This window comes from Struthio camelus, chromosome 17 (genome assembly GCF_040807025.1).
Source record: "Struthio camelus isolate bStrCam1 chromosome 17, bStrCam1.hap1, whole genome shotgun sequence".
NCBI lineage: Eukaryota > Metazoa > Chordata > Aves > Struthioniformes > Struthionidae > Struthio > Struthio camelus.
The window spans coordinates 15,837,852-15,858,068 of NC_090958.1; the positions used below are offsets into that span (position 1 = coordinate 15,837,852).

The following is a 20,217-nucleotide window of genomic DNA, read 5'->3' on the forward strand; positions in this document are numbered from 1 at the left end:
CTTAGAGTCACAAGAAAAGACAACACAAAGAAAAACATTCCCTGTGCTCTGTGTATTCCTGCACCTTCTCCCCAGAGACTTTCAGCAACAAATCCCTTGCTCTCTGGAAGTATCAAGGGTTTAAAGCCTCAGAAAATGTGTCTAGGAATCTAAATACACGCAACGTTAAGTTTAAAGTATGCGCTGTACTTATGCATATTTGCTTTTTGTTTTGTTTGATTGCTGTTTTCTACCACTAAACTGTTCAACTTCAGAAAGATCCATTTCTAAATACAGCTTGAACCTTTCTCTGGAAGGGTAAGAATGCACAATACATTAGAGGTTGGGCTTAGCTCTCGTAAACGTACACCTGCTGCATATACCATTTGATGGGTAGCACATCTCTTCTTTTACCTACTTCTTAAGACTGTTACTGCTCCATCCTTGGCAATTTGGAGGGCACAGATGCTCAGAGCTCTCAGACTCTCACATGGACAGCAGTGCCACTTCCCAAACTGGCTACCCTCTTTGGTTTTCTGGCCAAATCCATTAATAAGGTCTGATCCAGGGACTCCGCATGTGCATGCACTATAAAATTCCCTCATAGGTCATTGTTTTTCCAGTGAAACGAACAGTTGACTGCCAAGCTCCTCGTGGCCTGCCAGCTTCGGAAAACAGACAGCATAAGCTAACGGGGCCCTGCAAGAGTCCATTTGCTACACATATGCTACGTATCCCCGGAGGAAGCAGCTCCCTGCTTGACCGCCTGACTGAAGGGAAGGGATGGCTTCCCACGGTCCCTGTGCTGCACGCAACAACAACTTTAAAATGTGTTTGTGTTACAGCGTTGCACTTCTCTTAGTTCTCTTCTATGGCGAGCTCAGCAACCTTCCAGCAGAATTTCTCTTCTGTGCTCGTGTCCTCCTAGCAGTCACATCAGACAGCTCTGTGCTGCCCAGCTTGGAAACAGCTGCTTTTCTCCTCCACGTGAAGCACTGAAGTAGGTACTGTGCATACATTTCTAAAACGGTCTTCAGCAAAAAATTTCAAGGTTCCCATCCCAGGGAATAAAGTGATTAGGAGCTTTTTATCTTCCTGTTTTTCAAAATGATAAAAGCTGTTTGTAACAAGCAGTAGTGAATTTCTAGACCTACACTGACCTCCCTGTTTTTCTCAGATAGTCTTTGTCTGCTCCGGTCCTCTTTGTAATAGCTTCCAGTGTTGTCTGTGTCACCATTTCACACCAATCCGTTGCAGATGACAGTGCCCACAGTGCAGTCCACAGCTAGCTCCAGCTCCTGGAGCAAACAGCATGTAGCACTCTACTGCCCGCTTCTCTTCATTTTCCTGCTGCAAGTAAACCCAGATCACTTGACTCCAACTTCTGTCGCGCAGCAGAATGCCAGCATCAACGCAGTTACCTACTAATGCTGATGTATGTGAGACCTTTTTAAAAGACCTGGGGAAGATAGATTTCACTTTGTTGAGACAAATTTAGATGCCAGAAACTACAAAGGCGGGAGATTTCAATAAAATGTCATTCATCTTTCTTCTCCATTTGAGTAGAACTTGCCAATCTATAGCACTATACTTTTACTAGCACGCCAAAAATCTGTAATCTTTTGTCTAGGTGTTCGGTCACGTGAGGACAAAATTGATTCACACTGTCCATTCTCCCATATTGAATGTGTATTCTTGGAAGGAAATCTTCCCAGGATATAGCATTATCAAACTTCTCTCCAAAATATTCAAAGTTTCTGAAACTAAGTTTATGTGAGCATATCACTAGGATACAGGAAATTCAGCCAGAGCAACTGGAAATGTTGGTTTCTTTGCTGCAGAGCACTTACCGCCTCCTGCCAGCAGATAGGCTTTACTGAACTCAGTGAAAATAATGTGAGCCTGTGTCAGGCTCTAACATTGCAGAAGAAGAATGAGCCATCACAGTAAATGAGGAATGTGTCATTTTCTCCATCTTTTTCTTGGAGGGTGAAACAGAAGCATGAGCAAAGCAAACAAATCACTGAAGGCCACTTCAAGAATAGTGCCAAAATCTCCCAAGCCACAGGATTCACTACATACTTGTAGTAACAAAAATATATCTGCCATGCCATGTCACACAAGCTCATTCAAACTGAAAATTGATCACTTGCTCCAGCCAGGTGATGGCAAATACATCATGGAGCAGTCAACAATCTGCTAATCTTAACTGTGAAAAGTAGGAATACAAGAAGCTTAGAAATACACCGGTCCCTCAGAAACCATAAATTTTGCTGGTTCTTTCTCACATACAGCTGGGAGTAGGTGTACTCCAGCTATTACACTCCAACCTTCCTGCGGTTAAACAGTTTCATTTTACCTGTCTATTTAGGGAATGACAACCAGATATTTAAGACAGTGGAAATCACCCATACGTATCCAAACCAAGAATCTCTCTGCTCCTTGACCAAGAAGGATTACTGGTGGCAGGTTTAACCACAAGGGCTGGACAGAAGTCCAAGGAGCACACCGTTGCATATTCAGACTCTCTACTGATACACCTGGAATATAATCTCTGCCCATCTGGAAAGCTCATCTGTTGTTCCCTTTTTAGAAGGAAAGTTGGCATTTCTTCCTCAATCTGAAACCAAACGATGCATAAAGGCATGCGTCTCTTTCAAGAGAGTGCAATATGTAGCCACCTCTTCTCTGAGGGCCTCTTAAAAGGACGACATAGTCCAGTGTTCAAGTCCATGTTCAAGCAGTGACTTGCTTTCTCATGCCAGGAAAATTTTGACAAAAATTTGAACTAAGGTGGGAGGAGGAGCTTTGATCGTAAAAACAGTACAAGTTGCAAAGGACATCTCCTCACAAATAAGGGCTCTCTCATGCGATTTCACATTGGCTATGGTTTTAGGAAACTATAAATTAAAAGCAAACCTCCCTGTTGTCCAAGTTGCGATACTCTACTGTCAGTAAGCTCACTAACTAGTATATTAGCCTGCTTAGCTTAAACACTACCTCTGATCTGGACTGTAGCTGTGTGACAGCGCAGAGCTATAGGGGGCAGTTTACTTCACTATTTTTAGTGCAAATTCAGTTCTTTAAATGAATTTCTCTTATGTCGAATGGGTTGGTGTACCTGCCATTCTTCATTTCCTACTCCAGCCACAAACTTTAATTTTCTCTCCAGAGCACTTAAACAGCGCATAATTACCACTAATTATTGATCACCAAGGGATTACTAGTTGACAAATCCAATTTTCATACTGTTATCAAGCATGACTGACTATAGACCAGAGAGGATAAGTGCTACCTGCGCTGCCTTGGAACAGCGTAGTTCAATAAAGCTGGGTGTAACCAGCAACGTTACTATAACTGTTATTAAACACATTAGACAGTAGTGGCACCTGAAGGCCAATGGGTTTAGGGATCTATTATGTAAGACACTATAAATCTATAGGAAGTGACAGTCCTTACCCCAAAGAGTTTTCGCAAACCTAGAAAAAATCCCTGCTTTTTACATTTGCAAATGAATTCAATTTGGCTATGTTCAGACACCACTTTTGCGTTCCATCTCTGCAAATATTCTCCCAAGCAAGCTAGCTGGCAGAGCTGTTCAGAGAAACAGCTCGTTCCGGGAAAGCGCCACACAATTTTCCTCAAAGCAAATTTTAAATTTGCATGCTTTAGTGCACCTGCTGATCTCAACAAATTGGCTCAATCAAGGAACGGAGAGTGCCATGCAACGCCAGCGCCCCAGGAGAGCAGCTCCAACATGCAGCCCGCTGACACTATTTTTTAGCAGCAGGAGTCCAGTTACCTACAAATCAGAACTCGGTAGTTGCACGGTCGGTTCGTGATACAAAGAACTGCGCAGAGGGGGCATTTAAGGAAACAAAAAAAAAAAGTTCAAAAAAATTCTGAGGGGAAAACTAAGGAGCTGGTCACTAAACGCTCGTGAACGGAGTAAAGAGCAACATTTTCATAAGTTGTCTGATGGATTTTTTTCCCAGTTGTATTTCAATTGAGTTATTCACATAATTCAAGTAGACACAAATCCCAGTGTGAAAATATCTATGCTCTTGTAGCCCAGTGGCAGCCCTGCTAGCATGACTTACAGCAAAAGACAGAAAAAGTCCATTCCCTTGGTACACACAAATTGGTATATTATTAGAGCTCATCCAGCAACATTATTTTCTGACAGAGAATGTATTTTTAACATAATTGAAATTTCTGTGAAGAACATTTTTCTTGCAAATGTTTAACTTTTCTTTTGGGAAAAAAACACATTTTTGTTTCACGTCTATTTAACATTAAGATACATTTCCCTTTCCATTCTGTTCCAAAAGCAGCAAGACAATTTAGACTATGCCGCACTAAATCTCCCTGGCTCCTAAAACACAAAGCTGAGAATGAGCCTCACATGCAGAAAGATTGCAAGTGCCTTACCAAGGACTTTATTTATTAAAAACGACTCGATTCTTTTCTGCTTCTTGTCTACAAAAGTGAAATATGATTTTGTTAAATGAAGACCTTAATATGTTTGCTAAGGCTCTGTCAGGCTGAACATTAACTACATTTCCATTGTTTTTCAAGTCCAAAGAGAAGCTGCTCTGCAAAGAGACAAGCTCCCTCACGGCTTCCTCAGCTGGTGCGCGCGTTCGGAAGTTCGCTCTACCAGGCACAACCGCAACGTTCAGCACGCGCACAAGGGCTACGGTTCGTTCACGAGGAGGTAACGCATAGCTTTCAGAAATCATGGGGGAAAAAACCACACACGCCACCATCAATTGTACGTTGATCTCCGAGATGCCCTGCAAGCGCCCGCATACAGTTTGTCAGCCGCGAGACGCGCGGCACCGGCGACGCGCAGGCACCCCGGCGGTGGTTTGCTCCAGGCGAGGCGGCCGTAACCCCGGGGGGGCCCTTCGGGCTGCCCCCGCTCCAGCCGCTTCGCAGGAGGATTGCACGAGCGGGTGAACACGCTCCTTCATCGCACCCACGGCCGGGTGGAGGCATTTTTGGGGCAAAGCGGCAAGCCCATCACGGGGAGCACAGCCAGGGAGCTAGCGCCGCGGCCGGGCTGCCTGCGCACCGACGTACCACCCCCATCGCCTTCCTTGCCCAAGAGGTTTCCTCTTCTGGCTCACCGTTGACTTTTGCCTGGGTTTTCCGCTTCGCTCACGCACCAGACACAAGTCCGCTCTGCCCTCTCCTGGCCTGCGCACAGACACGAGCCGGTGCGACGCTCCCGTAAGCTCCCCGGCGCGGGGATGGAGGCCTGCAGAAGATGGAGGGGACATGGGTGGGCTGCAAAAAGACCGGGGCCTCCCAGGCAGGAGAGGCGGGAGGCAGAGCCCCTGGCGAGCGCGCGCCGGGTGGCAGCTGCCTGGGGGCGGGCAGGCACGCACGCACACCACGGCACCTCCGAACGCTCTCCCTTGCAGCAGGTACGCTTCTGGCGATGCCCAAAACGGCCGCCTTGGCGAGAGCCCTAAAGGGAAGGGCCCTGCTGTCCTCATTCAAGAATAACAGAATTTGGGGGTGAAAGGGTTATTGCCTGCCTCCTTTTGGAAAGCATCTCCTAGACAAGGTATGTCATTGGCATATGAACAATAAAAATAGTAATTTGTAAAACGAAAGCAGTGAAAGATTCTGTAAAAACACTGAGAGATGCTACAGATGAAATAATGCCACATAAACAGGCTAAGTGTCACAATTATTATCATCATCAACAACATAGGGGACACAGCAGTGTAGGAAAGGAAGTGAAAAATAGTGCATGTGATTTAAGAGGCAGGCACAATCTGACCTGGCACGTTGTCATTACTGAAGCTGAAACCCAGCCAGGATCCTGGTTGGCTGCCTCTGGGCTTGTGAAATGCAACACAGAATCTTTAAATGACCAAATAATTGGGACCTAGGTTTTATTTCTCTGGCCAGCGAGATGCTGCCATCGAGACAGCCGCACCAGAACGAACCAGCCCAGCACAAACACAGAGAAAGGTGAACTGCAGACAGCAGCCTCCATGGGGTTTGCACCGCAGAAGTCAACCAAATATTGGCCTGAACCAGATCTGCCCAGCACGATCTTTTTTCTTCCCAAGGTGGCACAGCTGCAGGTTTCTTTCAACCATTCCTCAACTTCAACACCCTGTAAGCTTCTAATGTCTACTCAAAGGACATTATTCATCCATTTTATGGCTCCCAGAACACAAAGGTATCTACCCAATTTCCTTTGGAACATTAATATTAAAAGTATGGCTTTCTCAGCCCAAATCACGCTGGCTGAACAAAGTTCTCCTGACGTTTTATGACAAGGTGATTAATAATACCATGAAGAAGAATGAAATGATACCAGATTATAAACTACTGTAAATCTTTCAGTCATTCCACGAATAATGAATGTAGATTTCTTAGGAGAGCAGTACAGATTTAAACAGAATCATTTTAGTTTTCTTGTCAATCATGATGCTATTTATATAATAGCAGAAACAGACAATGAACTCGCAATCTTAAAACGAAGGTGTAGCATATTCAAGGTAAGGGTTATAGACACTTCTTTATCGTTCTTCTCATTACAGAAAGGAATAGAAAAATCAGCTTAAGCTAGAACTCCCAAAATTGTTCAAGAAAATGTTCTATCTTAACCATAATTTCTGAGCACTAACCTTCCCCACCCAGGTCGAGAACCGCGGCAGCAAGAAGTTCAGTGCTCAAATCACCCAAAGTTAGCTGGGCTTAGAAAGCCTGAGCTGACATGACCTACTTTTTTCCCTACATACCTAAGGACAAAAGTTTAAGAGTATGGTCAAAACTACATTGGCCCAAGTATCCACTGGACCGCAATGCCCCCAAACTTCCTTGACGCAGGTTATGGAGTCGAGCAAAAAGAGAACGCAAACTCTTGGCAACTTGTTCTAGAAATGCAGTTGGGTTGCAGTCCCCCTGCGACAAGGGTTACGGCCTTGTCCTGTTTCTCGACCGTGGCTAGTACAGGGGAACTCGGCGCTCTCCGACCCTTTGGCAGGCTGCCCTAGACGTTACCTCAATACAATAATTAATAAATAATAATACTGAATTTTAGCTCATGCAGCTCATACAGGCTGAATGTTCCAAAGAAAAATGAATAATGTATGCAGAAGAAAGATTCATGCGGAGAAAAAAAAAGTAACTTCAGCTTGAAATAAAGGCTTGGTTGCCTTGGCGAAGAGGATTTAATTGCTGTAATCACTACATCTCACATAAGGTTGCTGTTTGAGGGAGTCCATAATACTGCTATTCATTCTGTATATGCTCCATAGCAAATACAGGAATCCTGGTCCCGAGAGCATCAGTCCAATACTTTTGAAAGGCTTAAATTATTTTTAAAGGGTTATTAGCTTTGGCAAATGAGTCCAAAGTAGTCTTAGCTAAAGAGCACAGCTACTTATGCCAAGTTACGGAGACAACAGCAGGAAATGTCATAATTAAGACTGTACCACTAGTGCTAACGTGTATCGCTAAAAACAGTACTCCAAATATGACTGGTCCATACCTATCTATTCACCCAAGGGCCTCTACTAGCCCTAACAAATTCCCAGCAAGTGTCATAGATATTAACCTAGAACACTGATACGCACACATGCCTTGCACACAACCAAATTCAAGTAGTTTTATAGCTACAAATCCTAAACAACTCTACAGAAGTCAATTAAATCACCCTCCTTTTCTGTGTAAATGAGAGAAGAATCTGGCCAGGCAAATTAAATCCGAGATGGAGCTGAGCCAAACTCCCAGATCCAAAACAGCCCAAAAATCACAAAGCATTTGGATCCTGGTCCAAATTCTCACAGTTAGCTAGCCCTTTTCCCCTCACCCTCTGCCACTTCCTACTATGGGACAAAGCTTTCAGACCATCCACAAGTATCACTTGGTGCCTTTTATCACCCTCTTCCATGAGGGATCTCTATGAAAGAGCCCATACGTGTGCTTCCTGTGGCCACTTGGCACGTTTCTTGTCCAGCCCCTCATTAACTTGAGCAGATGCTTTGAAAGCCCATGAACAAGGCACCATCTATCCCTCACTTTTGCTTCTCTTCCTTTCCCACTTAGCGTCTTCTAGAACCGCTGTAGTTAGAGACGGTGACGCAGTGTAACCACCATTTGACTAGTCCTTCATTAATCCCACATAAAAGCTTGGGCCACACAGTGAGAAAAAAGCAACGAGAAAGTTCACTTGCCAGGACTTTTTTTTTTTTTCTTTTTTTTTCTTTTCTTTTTTTTTTTTAAATAAGAGGGAAGTGGGGAGGGGAAGGTGTATTTTGGTCACATTGAGCAACTTAAAATCAAAGCATTGCGGGAGCAGAGGGGGACCTGCTGGAGCCATGCCTGATGACTCAGAGCGATGGTGATGACAAACGTGCCCACAGACGTGCTTGTCTGAATGCAGCCCTCCCAAGGGGCACCCTCCTCATTCAGATACTTCTAGAAATACTTCTGCTTGTCTTGACTGATTCCTACCCTGCTGGGAATATCCACAGCATCTGCACAGGGCAAGGGATCCTCACCTAAGGAAAATGTTTTCAAAAATTTTTCCTCTTAAATATTTGTATATAACTTTCAATACAAGATGGAAGGACCGCTCAATACAGGGCACTGATGCCCGACACTGCTCGGCGCTGGGGGCTTTTAAGTTGTGGATTCAAAGCGGGAGGGAAATAAGAGAATTAAACCCCTCCCCTCCTGCCAGGAGAAGTAGCCTCTTACAGCACTAGCCCTTGTGCATGAGGAAGCTCGGGTGCACGAAAGCCCCCATGCCAGCTGCTGGATGCAAAGCCATGCTTCTGCAGCTCTGCTGCCAAACGGCATCGTCTTCCTCATGCCTCTGCAGCCCTCACTCAGCCCCGCGCCCCAGCCCAACCTCTCCTCTGCCCACACCCCTTCTAAGGGCTTGAAGCCAAACACTGCCAGAAGTGAAATAGCTTTAACTATAAGCACCATTTGTTGCGCCTCGGGATGGCAGAGTCATTTGTCACTGTTTTCTTCTCCTACTGCTCTTTGGATTCCTCTCGGATCCAATAACTTTGTTAATAATACTGCCTTCATACGCTGATCAAGTTCAGCATCTGAGGCACATGCGGCGCCCATCTGAAGCATTAAAAACCTCACACAAAGCACACGTCCTTTCTCTGCTTTTTCCCGAAAAAGTTTCTTATGAGTTCTTTATAAACTGGGGAGGGGGAAGGAGGACCCAAAAGAAACTTTTTGACAACTTTCTTGCAATATTCTGTCTCCTGCTCTTCCTGAAAGTCATCTCTCCTCAAGGCTGTCAGCTCATCAGTGCACCATGCAAATGCTATGAGAGGTAAACACAAGGACAAAAGCAACTCGCTGTTGCATCAGTGGGAATATGAAGAAATTGAGATCAAAGTGCTCACTCAAAGCAGTATTTCATCAGCTTCATGTGCTACTACTCAATTTCTTTTTACCAGGATAAAGTGACAGCAATGGACAGCCCAAAACCTTTATTTCAGGAAGAAGGCAAATTTCAAAGAAGATCCATTTTTATACTTTTAATACTATTCATTACACGTAAGAACCAACTGCAGCAACGACCGAATCACTGTTGCGTCTGACTTGTTTAAACAAGACTCTGATTTACTGCGCTGCCAGCTAATGAAGAGCTGAACAAGAAGTTGATCAATGCCGTCATTGCCAGAAAGTAAAGCACGCTCAGCTCAGCATATTGTCTAAAACAACAGCCCCCTCGCAGCCCCCCGCCAGTGGCTCGGTCACTGGGACACTGTGGTTTTCTGCAAACCGTGCGTGTCCTACAACCTGAAACGATCAAAGACAAGAACCTTCTCTGGTCCGTTTTCCCAACCTGAATACAAGGTGCACGCACACCCACAAAGGCACAAAATGTTTACCTCACAACTGTCTTCCTTAATTGCTTTTTGTGATATCAAGTATTTCCACAGTTTTGTCAGCTGAAGGCAGCTTTGTGTTCGTTAATGGAGGTAACGGAACTCAGAGGCAGTTGCTCACAGGCAAAAAAACTCCACTCTTAATTCCATCATCGGCTGCTTCCCTTGCCCATTTCATATTCCCATATGCTAATCAAAATAGGTTTAATCATCTGTCCCTTCACGGACGACACAGTAGGAACGACAACAGATAGGTCAGCCCTTAGTGAAAGGATAAGATTTGAAGAAGGGCGGCAGCGATACCCTGTGGAGACAGGAGAGGCTGAATCTTGGAGAAGTTATACAAGAAGCAACGAGGTCCAGCCCCACAGTGCTTGGGTCAAGTATAAAAAGGAGTCAAGGAGAAGTGCAAAACCCTGGCTGCAAAGCTCTCAATGCCTCACGGAGACATGGGATTCCCCTGCCTTTATTTCATTTAGGCCAAAATAATTTTCTTCTAAAAAAAAAAAAAAAATACACCTGCGTAAAGTGCTGCAACACGGTAGATAAGTGTTTGGGAGCGAGGCGAGCCACGAGGAGCCTGAACACGTCTCCCTGCACCACACAACTCCTTCAAGCCTGCTTAGCTCACGGGGAAGGAGACAACCCTGGCTCAAACCCCCCAGCGCATGCCGCCAGCACGGGTGGGCTCCTCAGATTTAGCGACTGCAGCACCTCGTCACGCTGTGGCAGTCTGACGAGCGCTCAGCTTCAGCCCTGCAAGTTACTCCCTCTCCGCTTGGCAGAGCACATCCGCACATGCCTGCGCACGTGGGTGCACCGGGGCTGAAACCCGTCAGTCTCCACTCCCCAGCCGCCAGCGGGAAGCACAGCAGAGGCAGCAGCCGGGAGGCTGGACACGGCTCCTGGACTCCCAGCTCAAGTGACAGCTTCATGGGGAAGCTTTAACTTGTATTACTGATGGGCAAGACTGGGTGCAACAGAGCCTCCTCTCCCTGCTCCTTCCCTCCCCTCCTCACCAAGCCTGGTGCCCCCTCCGGCCCCAGCCTCCTGGACGTTTCCCCTTCGCGTCACAAGGGCGGGCACCAAGGAGCAGGCCACCTCTACCACCTTGATCTGCCTCGGTGTCCCACAAGACGCGGCTACTTGTCCAAGAGGACTGGCCACCCAGAGCGCGTTCGTGTTGCGTAAACCACACAAGACGACTTAGCGGATGAAGAAATCAAGCGTGTCCTTGTAAAGGCAGTCTCCTAAATCCACCCCGCTCCTCCCGCGGCATGCTCTTATCCCAGCTCCCCAGGCAAGGCGTACAGCAACTAAAAGCCTTTGCATGCGTCACAAGCATTTTAGCCGCGGGTGGCACAGCGCTCCCGGGGCGTCCTCCACAGCACGTGGCTGCCAACGGAGCCCTCCAGATCCTGACACGCTCGGAAACAAAATGTCAAGGCGAGCAGAAGCTGCCTGGCGTTAATTAGCTGGAGCTGTCACGTCGAAACTTTTGGTGATGAGGATCGGCCTAGGAACAAGCTTGTAAAATCCAAACCGTTTAGAAACATAAAACCTCCTTCCGTGACTGTCAACAAGGCTAAGTTCGTGTCAAGTCACGTGGTACATTGGCACCTTCCAAATACACGGGAAACACTTTTCACATCATCTCCCTGTTTGCCGATTACAGCAGCGTCTGCTAACACCCTGGTAGACAAGGGGCTGTCAGGGCTTCTGTTATAAACCTTATTTGTTACGCACGTGTAAAACTAGCTCCTGTGTCAAACGAGATGCCCTGCCACCAGTTGCGCACAGCTCTGCTCACCCGCTTGGAGTTCAATACCGTACAGACAAGCTGCCTGCCCGTACACCAACCAACTTGAAAATCAACATAAATAACGCTCTCTCTTTCTACTTTACAGCTCTGAATGTGAACCGCAGCAGATTAATTTACACAGCATAGCTACATCCCTTAGTACTTGTAGATACAGACGGGCAAACGAACGCTGCTGGCAGAACTAGAATAGAAAAAGTGCAGTTTCAAGTCAAATCAACACCTTTTCCAATGCAAAGCGGTGCGCTGCTCCATTTCAGCTGTAGTCAGTGGCTCCCTCCCCCCATAAACGTGGAATGTCCCCAAACCGTCAAAATTAGACTTTTCTAATGAGACTTTTCTAGTGATTTTTATCTTCTCAGAGGAAAACATTCTGGTGAAATACATACCCATGCTAAATATCCAAAAACCAACGACAGCTTCTCGCTGCTGCGTGGGGTTGCTGCTCTGCCTGGTTTTTTCCTACGAGGAGCGATCACCGACAGGTGATCATTGTAGCAGGTAGTTGACCTTTATCTAAAATTCAATTAAAAAGCTTTATTGACTGAAGTCTTGGGGGGTCCTTCCGGTCTTACAGGATTTACTGGATCATTTATTCTCTGTCGGACATCCATCGGTTTTTAAGCTTTTAGGACTGTTCTAGCTTTAGGAAGGCGCTATTTTATTTTGTCATTTTTAGTGATTTTTTCAGATTGCATGGTTTCGGGGGGGGGGGGTCGCTCCTTCTTCCTCTCCAGCATGCTCAGGGCAGCAAAGGTTATTTTAAAGCAACAAAGAGAAAAACTGCCTCAGCAAAACGCTAAGAGATTTCTCATAAAAGAGAGGCTCTAACGCCCGACGTAGCAATACCAGAAGCCTTGCGACGCGGTGCGACAGCCCTGCAGCCCGTACACCTGAGCCCGCTGCCTGCGCCTCTTCGCGGGGCCAGGAGACCGGGCACAGCCGAGGACCGCGCGCAGCACCGCAACACGCCGTAGGCGCGGGGCCCTGGAAAACTCCTTTTTACTTCAGCAGACACAAATTCAGGTCTAACTACTTCATACGACATCCTCCCGAAATCTGTCACCCCGCACCACTTCAGGTCACGTAGGCACCACCGATGGGGATTCTGACAGCCCTGTCAAGCTCCAGTCACCTGAAGGGCTTTTTTTCTGGCCCAAAAGTGCCCTTTTCAAATAGAAATAAGAAAAAATAAAAATAAAAAAAGAAAGGTTGAACTATTTGTGGAAGGGAATTTATAGAAATGGTTTAGCCAAGCTAAAAACCACCTCTGGTGACAGCTCCCCGACACCATTCTTTGCAGGAGGGTCCTGAACAGATGTTAGTCCCTCTCCCATTGAACGAAGAAGAGAGAAGAAAACAGTGGGAGCAAGATAATCTATGCATTGAATGAGGCAGGAGATCCAGAAAAAAGTAGTGCCAATAACTCTTTGAGGAGTATGTTCTAATGCATACATACACGGGGACTGAGTTAAGGTAACACCGACATCTCTAGCATTTTCAGACTTTGCAATGCTTGGTATTTTTTAATCAATACTCAGTATCATTTCATATTTTATATTTAGTTTGATGCAGAGGAAAGATAGAGAAACAACCAATTTCAACATTCATTCGGGGTTTATTAATATCTCCAGGTAAAAAAAACAAATATTCCCAAGGCTCCAGTAATGATTTAATTTACAGTTATTTCTAAATCTGAATTAGCACTTCTGATTAATTTGAGAAGTATATTTTTCCCTTCCCAGCACTTTCACTTATGCTGGATTTTCACTGTAAAGTAATGCTTCAATTCATTATTTCATTTCTCTAGCCAGTAATAATTCTGCCCCGCTTTCCGATTCATAATGGTTTGGTTGCAAGTGAGGAAGGCCGCTCAGAGCTGAGCGGAGTGCAGCCTGGCGGGGTATTCTCTCATCTCCTCTGCGTTTCCAGATCTAAAACCTTCCGTTTTCTTTCCCTTGTCTGCTCTTGGCAGCTATTGGCAGGAAACATCCTCTTAATGATCTTTTTCTGGCCTTCTAGACGACTGCTCAGACTTCTACAGATCTTTCATTATTAACTTACAAGGCAGAAGCCTTGCAAGTCAGTTTTAATGGCCTGTGCAATTTTTATTCCTTAGCAGGAGACAACCTCCTCCATATGGGTATATGTTTATTAATATAAATCCTTAATATCATTTTTCCTAGTGAGAATAATCAGTGAGAGCCAATCCATGTGTACTACACCTTGTACTGGTTCATCCAAAAATCAAAAAGTAACCTTCGGCCTGCAATACGTGGAGCACGGCAGAGACGCGTACAACCCTTTTCCGTTGGGTTGCCTAGGCACTGAATGGCAGCTAGGTTTCTCTGCACAGTCCTGCCATCCCTCTCCAGACGGAGAGGGCCGCATCCCAGCCGAAGCCTCTCTCACTTGTCTAGCATAGGATTCATTACCTGATTTCAGCCCCTTCCTATCACTCTTGGAAGATCACCCATCTCTGTGTCTGTTCTGATAGCGGATAAGAGAATGATGGGATATTCGCATCAGGGACGTGTAATGAATGCTGACAAACCTACTTGTTGTCTGTGATTCGACAAATTGACATTAGTGCTCAGGCTTCGTTACCATTATATCCCTGCTGACAGTTTAAACAGGGAAATTTGGAAAATGGGACAAAAACTCAGCCGCTTATTTATAAACTGAAAGTCATGGTTTCCTTCCTCATAACCAAGGCATGATTGTCCGCTTCTCCCATTAAATGTTTTCTCGCTGTACAAAATGACTCCATTTTTCTTTTAAATTTGAAGATGGAGTTAAATAATAACACACAAGAAAGAAATGCAAACCATTCCCAATGACTATTGGATGAGATTTCTGTCCTTTAAGTTAAGCAAGGATTGTTTTGTTCTCTCATTTCTGCTACTCCTCCATGTGTATCAGGAGACTTCTTTTGTTCAGTAAATAGCACAAAAGATGGTACTACCCCCTCTTTTTGTCATAATTTCCATTTTTCCTTGCTTACCTGTTTTATCTACACTTGTCAATAAAGAAAGCATCAGTAAGAGATGCTCCTGGGCATCAAAAGACAGAAAGTGGACCAACATTTGTAACGCTCATGCGTGTATTAGTGCTGCAGGATTCTCAAAGCTGTGCTTCCTCTTTCTTTTTTTTAAGCCAGGTAGCCCATAAAAGAAAGTGTAATCATGGCAACGCAGTCCATTTCACCCATCTTTATGGCTAACTATCTTTAGCAGCAACCCACCTAGCATAATGGGTGAAATTTATGTTCACAGATGGCAAATTTTACAGTATGGACCAGACCAGCAAGGCCAGAAATTAATCTCCAGTGTCATAAGAATTTCATTACGCTCATGTATAGATCATCTGTCAACAAAACGAGCAATATGAATATCAGGCACAGCAAAAGCATCAAAGCCATGCTTAGCCTCCAAATTCTGCCCCTTGACGTATACGAGTCTTTCAATTACAACCTCCACTGTCTGGATTGCAACATAAAAAGAAACAAGTCTCCCTGGAGCACAGCAAAACTGAAGCTTCAACTCAATCTTAAATTCCATTTATTAAGAGCAAACAATCTTAGCTTAAGGAGAGCAAAACCAGTTTGGACTGATGGCAAGGCCTGGAAGCGATAGATGGAGCTTCACGTAAAACCTGCAGCAGCGCCCTGTCCCACAGTGAGATTCCTGGGAAGATGAGGGTTAAAAAGGAAATATCTTTCCACACAGAACACTGCTCAATCAAGAGACTACTTCCAATTGCTTCCCAATTTCCAAGTCGGATTAAGAATCTAGAATTTTACCAGAACAAGGGATTCTCTCTTATTGACTTAAGTCTGTTTTCCTAGAACAAAATCCACGATAAAATAAAATACTACACAGCACAGCATGAAATAGTAAAGAGGTACATAAAACTAAACATAGCTGTTCTTTTTGCACACTGTCAGAGCTCTGAGGTCTGCATCAAACGCGGTATTGAGAATGACTTGATTTGATTTATTGTCTCATATGAGCCACCCTGGCATACACTCCACACATAAAAGATAACGTTTAAAAACAATCAGTTATATTAGGCAAACATATATTTCTCAAGGCAAATATTCACTCGACTATATTTTTCTCTGCATTTTTTTCTAATGCACAGAAATTCTATGTATGTAAAAACCTTGTGGGTTTTCACGGACATTAGCAATGAGCTGAAAAAAAGGGAGAGCGTGTGAAGGAAACTGCATAAATTACGTGTAGATGCTATAGTGATTGTATTTCCCTCAGCATAATTCCCTGCTTACTGTGTAAACTTCAGCTGAATAAACTCACCATGGGCCCAAAGTATGTCATTTGAAATACTCATAGCAGCAGCTGCTGGCGCTCCTTCCATCCCGGAGGATGAGCAAACAGTTAGCAGAGCTGCATTCTGCCTCTTACCTTCAGCATTTAACTGAAGGTTAAATAAAAATACTTGCAGTTTGTCTGACGAAAAACAAGATACAAACAAAGCCAATGAAAAGATGAGACAGGCTAAGCTACATAGAGTCAACAGCAAACTTTCCAAAGGAATATTTCTGTGCGCATAAACCATGCTGATTTATTATAACTGAAACGTTTCCTGGAGATGAACCGATTCCTCTCACTTCTCAAAGAGGGAAATCCCCATGGAAACCTGACTGCCTTGCTAGCTGCTCAGGAGCACGAACACGGGCGCCCCACGACGCTGGGAGAGCGCAGCAGCAAGGCTCCCTGCAGCCGAGCGGGAAGCCCTGCAAGCCGCCGCCACACACGGGAGAAGCTGAAGGTCCTGGCGAGAGCCAAGCTCCCGCAGCTCCTGCGACCCCTGAGCAGAGTTCTCCAGCTTCAACGCTCTCTGCTCCCTCAGTTGCTGGTTCCTCAAAACCTTTGGTTAGTTAGTATGCTTCTAAAAGCTCTTTTTTTCCTCTCTCTCTCTTTTTTTTTTTTTTCTTTTTCTCCTTTGCTAGAACTTCAGAAACTCTACCCTCGTGCTGTTTGTTCCAAGGTAAAAATTATTTTAGAAATTCCAGTAAAACAAAAACATTTTAGTTTTAGGTTGTTGCCAACATCTACAGAACTTTAACCATCGTGAGGCAGAGAGAACAAAAAACTCAGAATTAAAAGCTGATGTGAAATACTCGCACAGCCTCAGGCAAACTCCATAATTTCCGTTTCAGCGCTGAATATCACAACAGGAGGATTGGGAAAGTCCAATCCCATGATGCTGGTCCATCACCAGTAGTACACTACTCTGTCTTTGACGCTGGCCAAAACAAGTTTGTCAAATAAGAACCAGTAAAACCAGGCACAGGCGATTACAAAATTATTTGTTTTTACAGGAAGGGCCTTCCTGACCCAAAACATCTAAAGTCTGGTTAATCCCAATGACATGGGATGCGTGAGCCATTTCCTGTTCTTTGTCTGCACACTGCACTGTGAAGAGCTCTTCCTGATTCAGGCTGCAATCTGTAAGTTTATTAATATGGATGCTCTATTTCACAAAAGTTGAGTGATTTGAAAGTGCTGCATAAGGTTTGCTGTTTGTTTCATCAACATCTGTCCCTAAAGTGCACTTCTGTCATGTTCTGCCGGCATCGTTCTCGAATTAAGAAGTTAGGAGTAAAGAAGGAATCTGCTTTGAGGTTGCCAGAGCATGCTGCAACTCCTTCCCTCCCAAGTGCCTGGTATTCTCTCAGAATATGACGCTTTTCAATCACCTTTTGGCCCTTTTATTCCCCAAGTCAGGCTCATATTTCTCTGTGAATCTAGTCTCTACGTAGCTTTAAACCAAGAGTCTGACAGCTAAGGACATAACAAATACACAACACTAACCCTCAGGGCGGCCGGAAGTGCCTAAATTCTCCTATCATAGAGAGATTCACAAATAAAGGTCACCCGAAAATTTCAAAACTTGAAACAGAAATGGGCCACACAACAGGCAATCGAAAGAGCATGGAAGGTTGTCTTGCTGCAAAACCAAACTGGGACATGCAAAGTCTGGATACAAATCTCGCCTCTGTCACGGATCTCCTGTGCAACCAGGAGCATGTCTTATTTTCTTAGCTCGCAGTTCCCCTCTGTGCCATACAACAAGATTTATTCACCACTGCATATGACCACGGCAAGAAGTATCCCAAATGCTTTGGAAATACTCAAATACTGTAAGAAGGTTTATAAAAACAGAGGAAGCTTCACCAAAGCAATGGAAAACACCAGATCCACTGTCTAGCAAAACAGACCACAGCAGTTACTCTGGCTGACTTAGAGGCAAAATTTGCAAAGGCACAATTATTGCTAGAAGCAAATAGAAAAAAAAAAAAATCATACAAATATTCATGGCTCACACTTTAAAATTAATGTCCATGTTCCAAAAAGTATTATTTACACAGATTATTCAATACTATTTATAGTTTTCCCCAACTGGACAGCAAATGCTGAAGTTTTCTCAGAAAACACTGAATGCAGTCAAAGGAATAATAGCCGAGATTCATTTGTCCTTATTTGTAGACTGCTTAGTATATAACATTTTAAAAATTCACTTACCTTAATACAAACTGATCTGCTAGAGAGTCATCAGCAAGGCAAACATGAAAGGTTACAATGTCACCTTCTTTGACAGGGCTAAGCGGTAGGCGGATCATGACGTTATCATCTAGCCTCAATACAGACTGTTTTAATTTGTCTTCATTTGGATAAACAATGATGCTACCAATCCTCTCCATAGCTGGCAATGCCTTGTGTTCATTATCTTCACCTGCATGGATATTGTTTTCCCATGCTGCTTCCTCAGGAGAACATTCCCCATCTGCTGCATAAATCTTATAGAAGAGCTCCACAGTAATCCCTTCCAAGGAGGCCATTTGCTCTGAAACCAGTGGCGGAGGGGAGCTGAACCAGCTAGGAGACAATTCCAGCTCTGCAACACATAACCCCAGATGACCTTTCAACCTACAGCTGGCCACAACTTCTCTAGACTCCAGGAAAGCAAACATCTTCACACAAGGCAACGTCTCCACAGAACTATTGTCATCCCAGTCCTTCCCCGCGATATAGAATAAGGTTTGTATTTTAGGTTTGTTGGAATATATTGAGCTGTCAAGTATGTGCGATTTTAATTTCCAGTTAAAAGCGAATTTATCTGTGAAACCAAAAGATGCAGAAGTCAGCATGAGGTCCAAGGGAACAGCCTGTTCAACAGAAAAAGGTCCATACGTGGCATTTAGGACAGGTGGAAGTTTGGCTTTGTATATAAAGAATGAATCCACCCTAGATTGCAAACTGGAGTTCCTCATGATATCCTGGTTGGCTTCTTTGAGGAAGAAGAAAACATCAGCATTGTAGAAGTGATAGCTCGTGGGAAGATATGTTGGCAGGTTTGAAAATCTCTGCATGCTGTCCATGATTCCTCCTCGGCTCTCCACCACTGCAGGCCAAAGACAAAAGGAAACAGAAAGGCAACTCTAACGTTTGCTTAGCACAGCCCTCGTTTTTTCCTCAAAAGCAACGTATTGCCAGAGATCAACACAGTCAGCTGCAATTATGAAACAATTCGACACTGGTACGGTGGAATAAACACTTTTTGCTCAAAGCTAATATGCTTAAAATATCCTATTACATTGGCTGTACAGCTCCCTCTCCCCCTTCCCCAACCTAATACCTACTTTAAAGCTGTTGAACAACTTCTAGATAAAACAGGGGGGAGACTGACTGATAAGGCTAGATCCCAATCTAAATTCCAGAACTTTTTCTAGTTGGCTTTTGTTATTCTATAGCCAAATCAAATTTACAACTTGTTCTCATCCATGTTTCAATACACAGAAGCAACCAGCATATTGCAGATGAGTAGATAGTACAACAAAATGTTTTTCTTTAGACTAACATTACTAACACACGACACAAGATAGGCTGGGATTTGCAAATCTGTATCAATCCTGACTTGGTTTTGCCAAGTTAGCTGCAAACTGATAAAAACTTTATATTCTTGAAATGAAAACGTTTCACACAAAATTACAGGTTTTGATAGAGATCTCAGTGGAATGGACTTACAGGCAAGGGTGAACTTGAGAAAAGGAGAGAAATCTTTTATGTGCAGAAGATTCACAAATACACCGAAGGATATTTGGTTTAATTCCAGTGGAGAATGAAACACATTTGGAAACCACAGGCATTGCTCTAAAACACAATGGTCAATCCTCCAGCCAACGCTAGAGCAATTTTTCCTGGGCAAGAAAGACTCCAGAGGGAGGGATGTATCAAATAGAAGTCTGCAGCTTAGGCCTATCTCTAATTAATAGTGAGATATATTCTATCAGGGCTGTGATTCTTCCAGAAAGAAACGGTGGGCCTTTTAAACTAACAATTCATACACTATAACAAAAAGCCAGTGAATGCAAGCTCCTGGGACTGACAAAGAGGAAACAAATAGAAACAAAATGAATTAAAATGAAGTGTTTCCATAATGTGCAAAGATAACAAAGGAACAATGACAGACAGTAAGGTCAAACCTCTCTTTGTCCGTCGCTGA

General features: G+C 44.3%; 1 protein-coding gene across 6 annotated transcripts in view; it reads right to left on the reverse strand.

Annotated features, from left to right (window-relative positions):
* Positions 1-20,217, reverse strand: part of TMEM132B (transmembrane protein 132B) — a 266,859-nt gene that overhangs the window by 173,962 nt on the left and 72,680 nt on the right. For all 6 annotated transcript variants that reach the window (XM_068911179.1, XM_009666647.2, XM_068911180.1 and 3 more), the window contains exon 2: positions 18,237-19,116. In XM_068911179.1, coding sequence (XP_068767280.1) covers positions 18,237-19,116 — 880 coding nt within the window. The remainder of the gene's footprint in view (positions 1-18,236; positions 19,117-20,217) is intronic.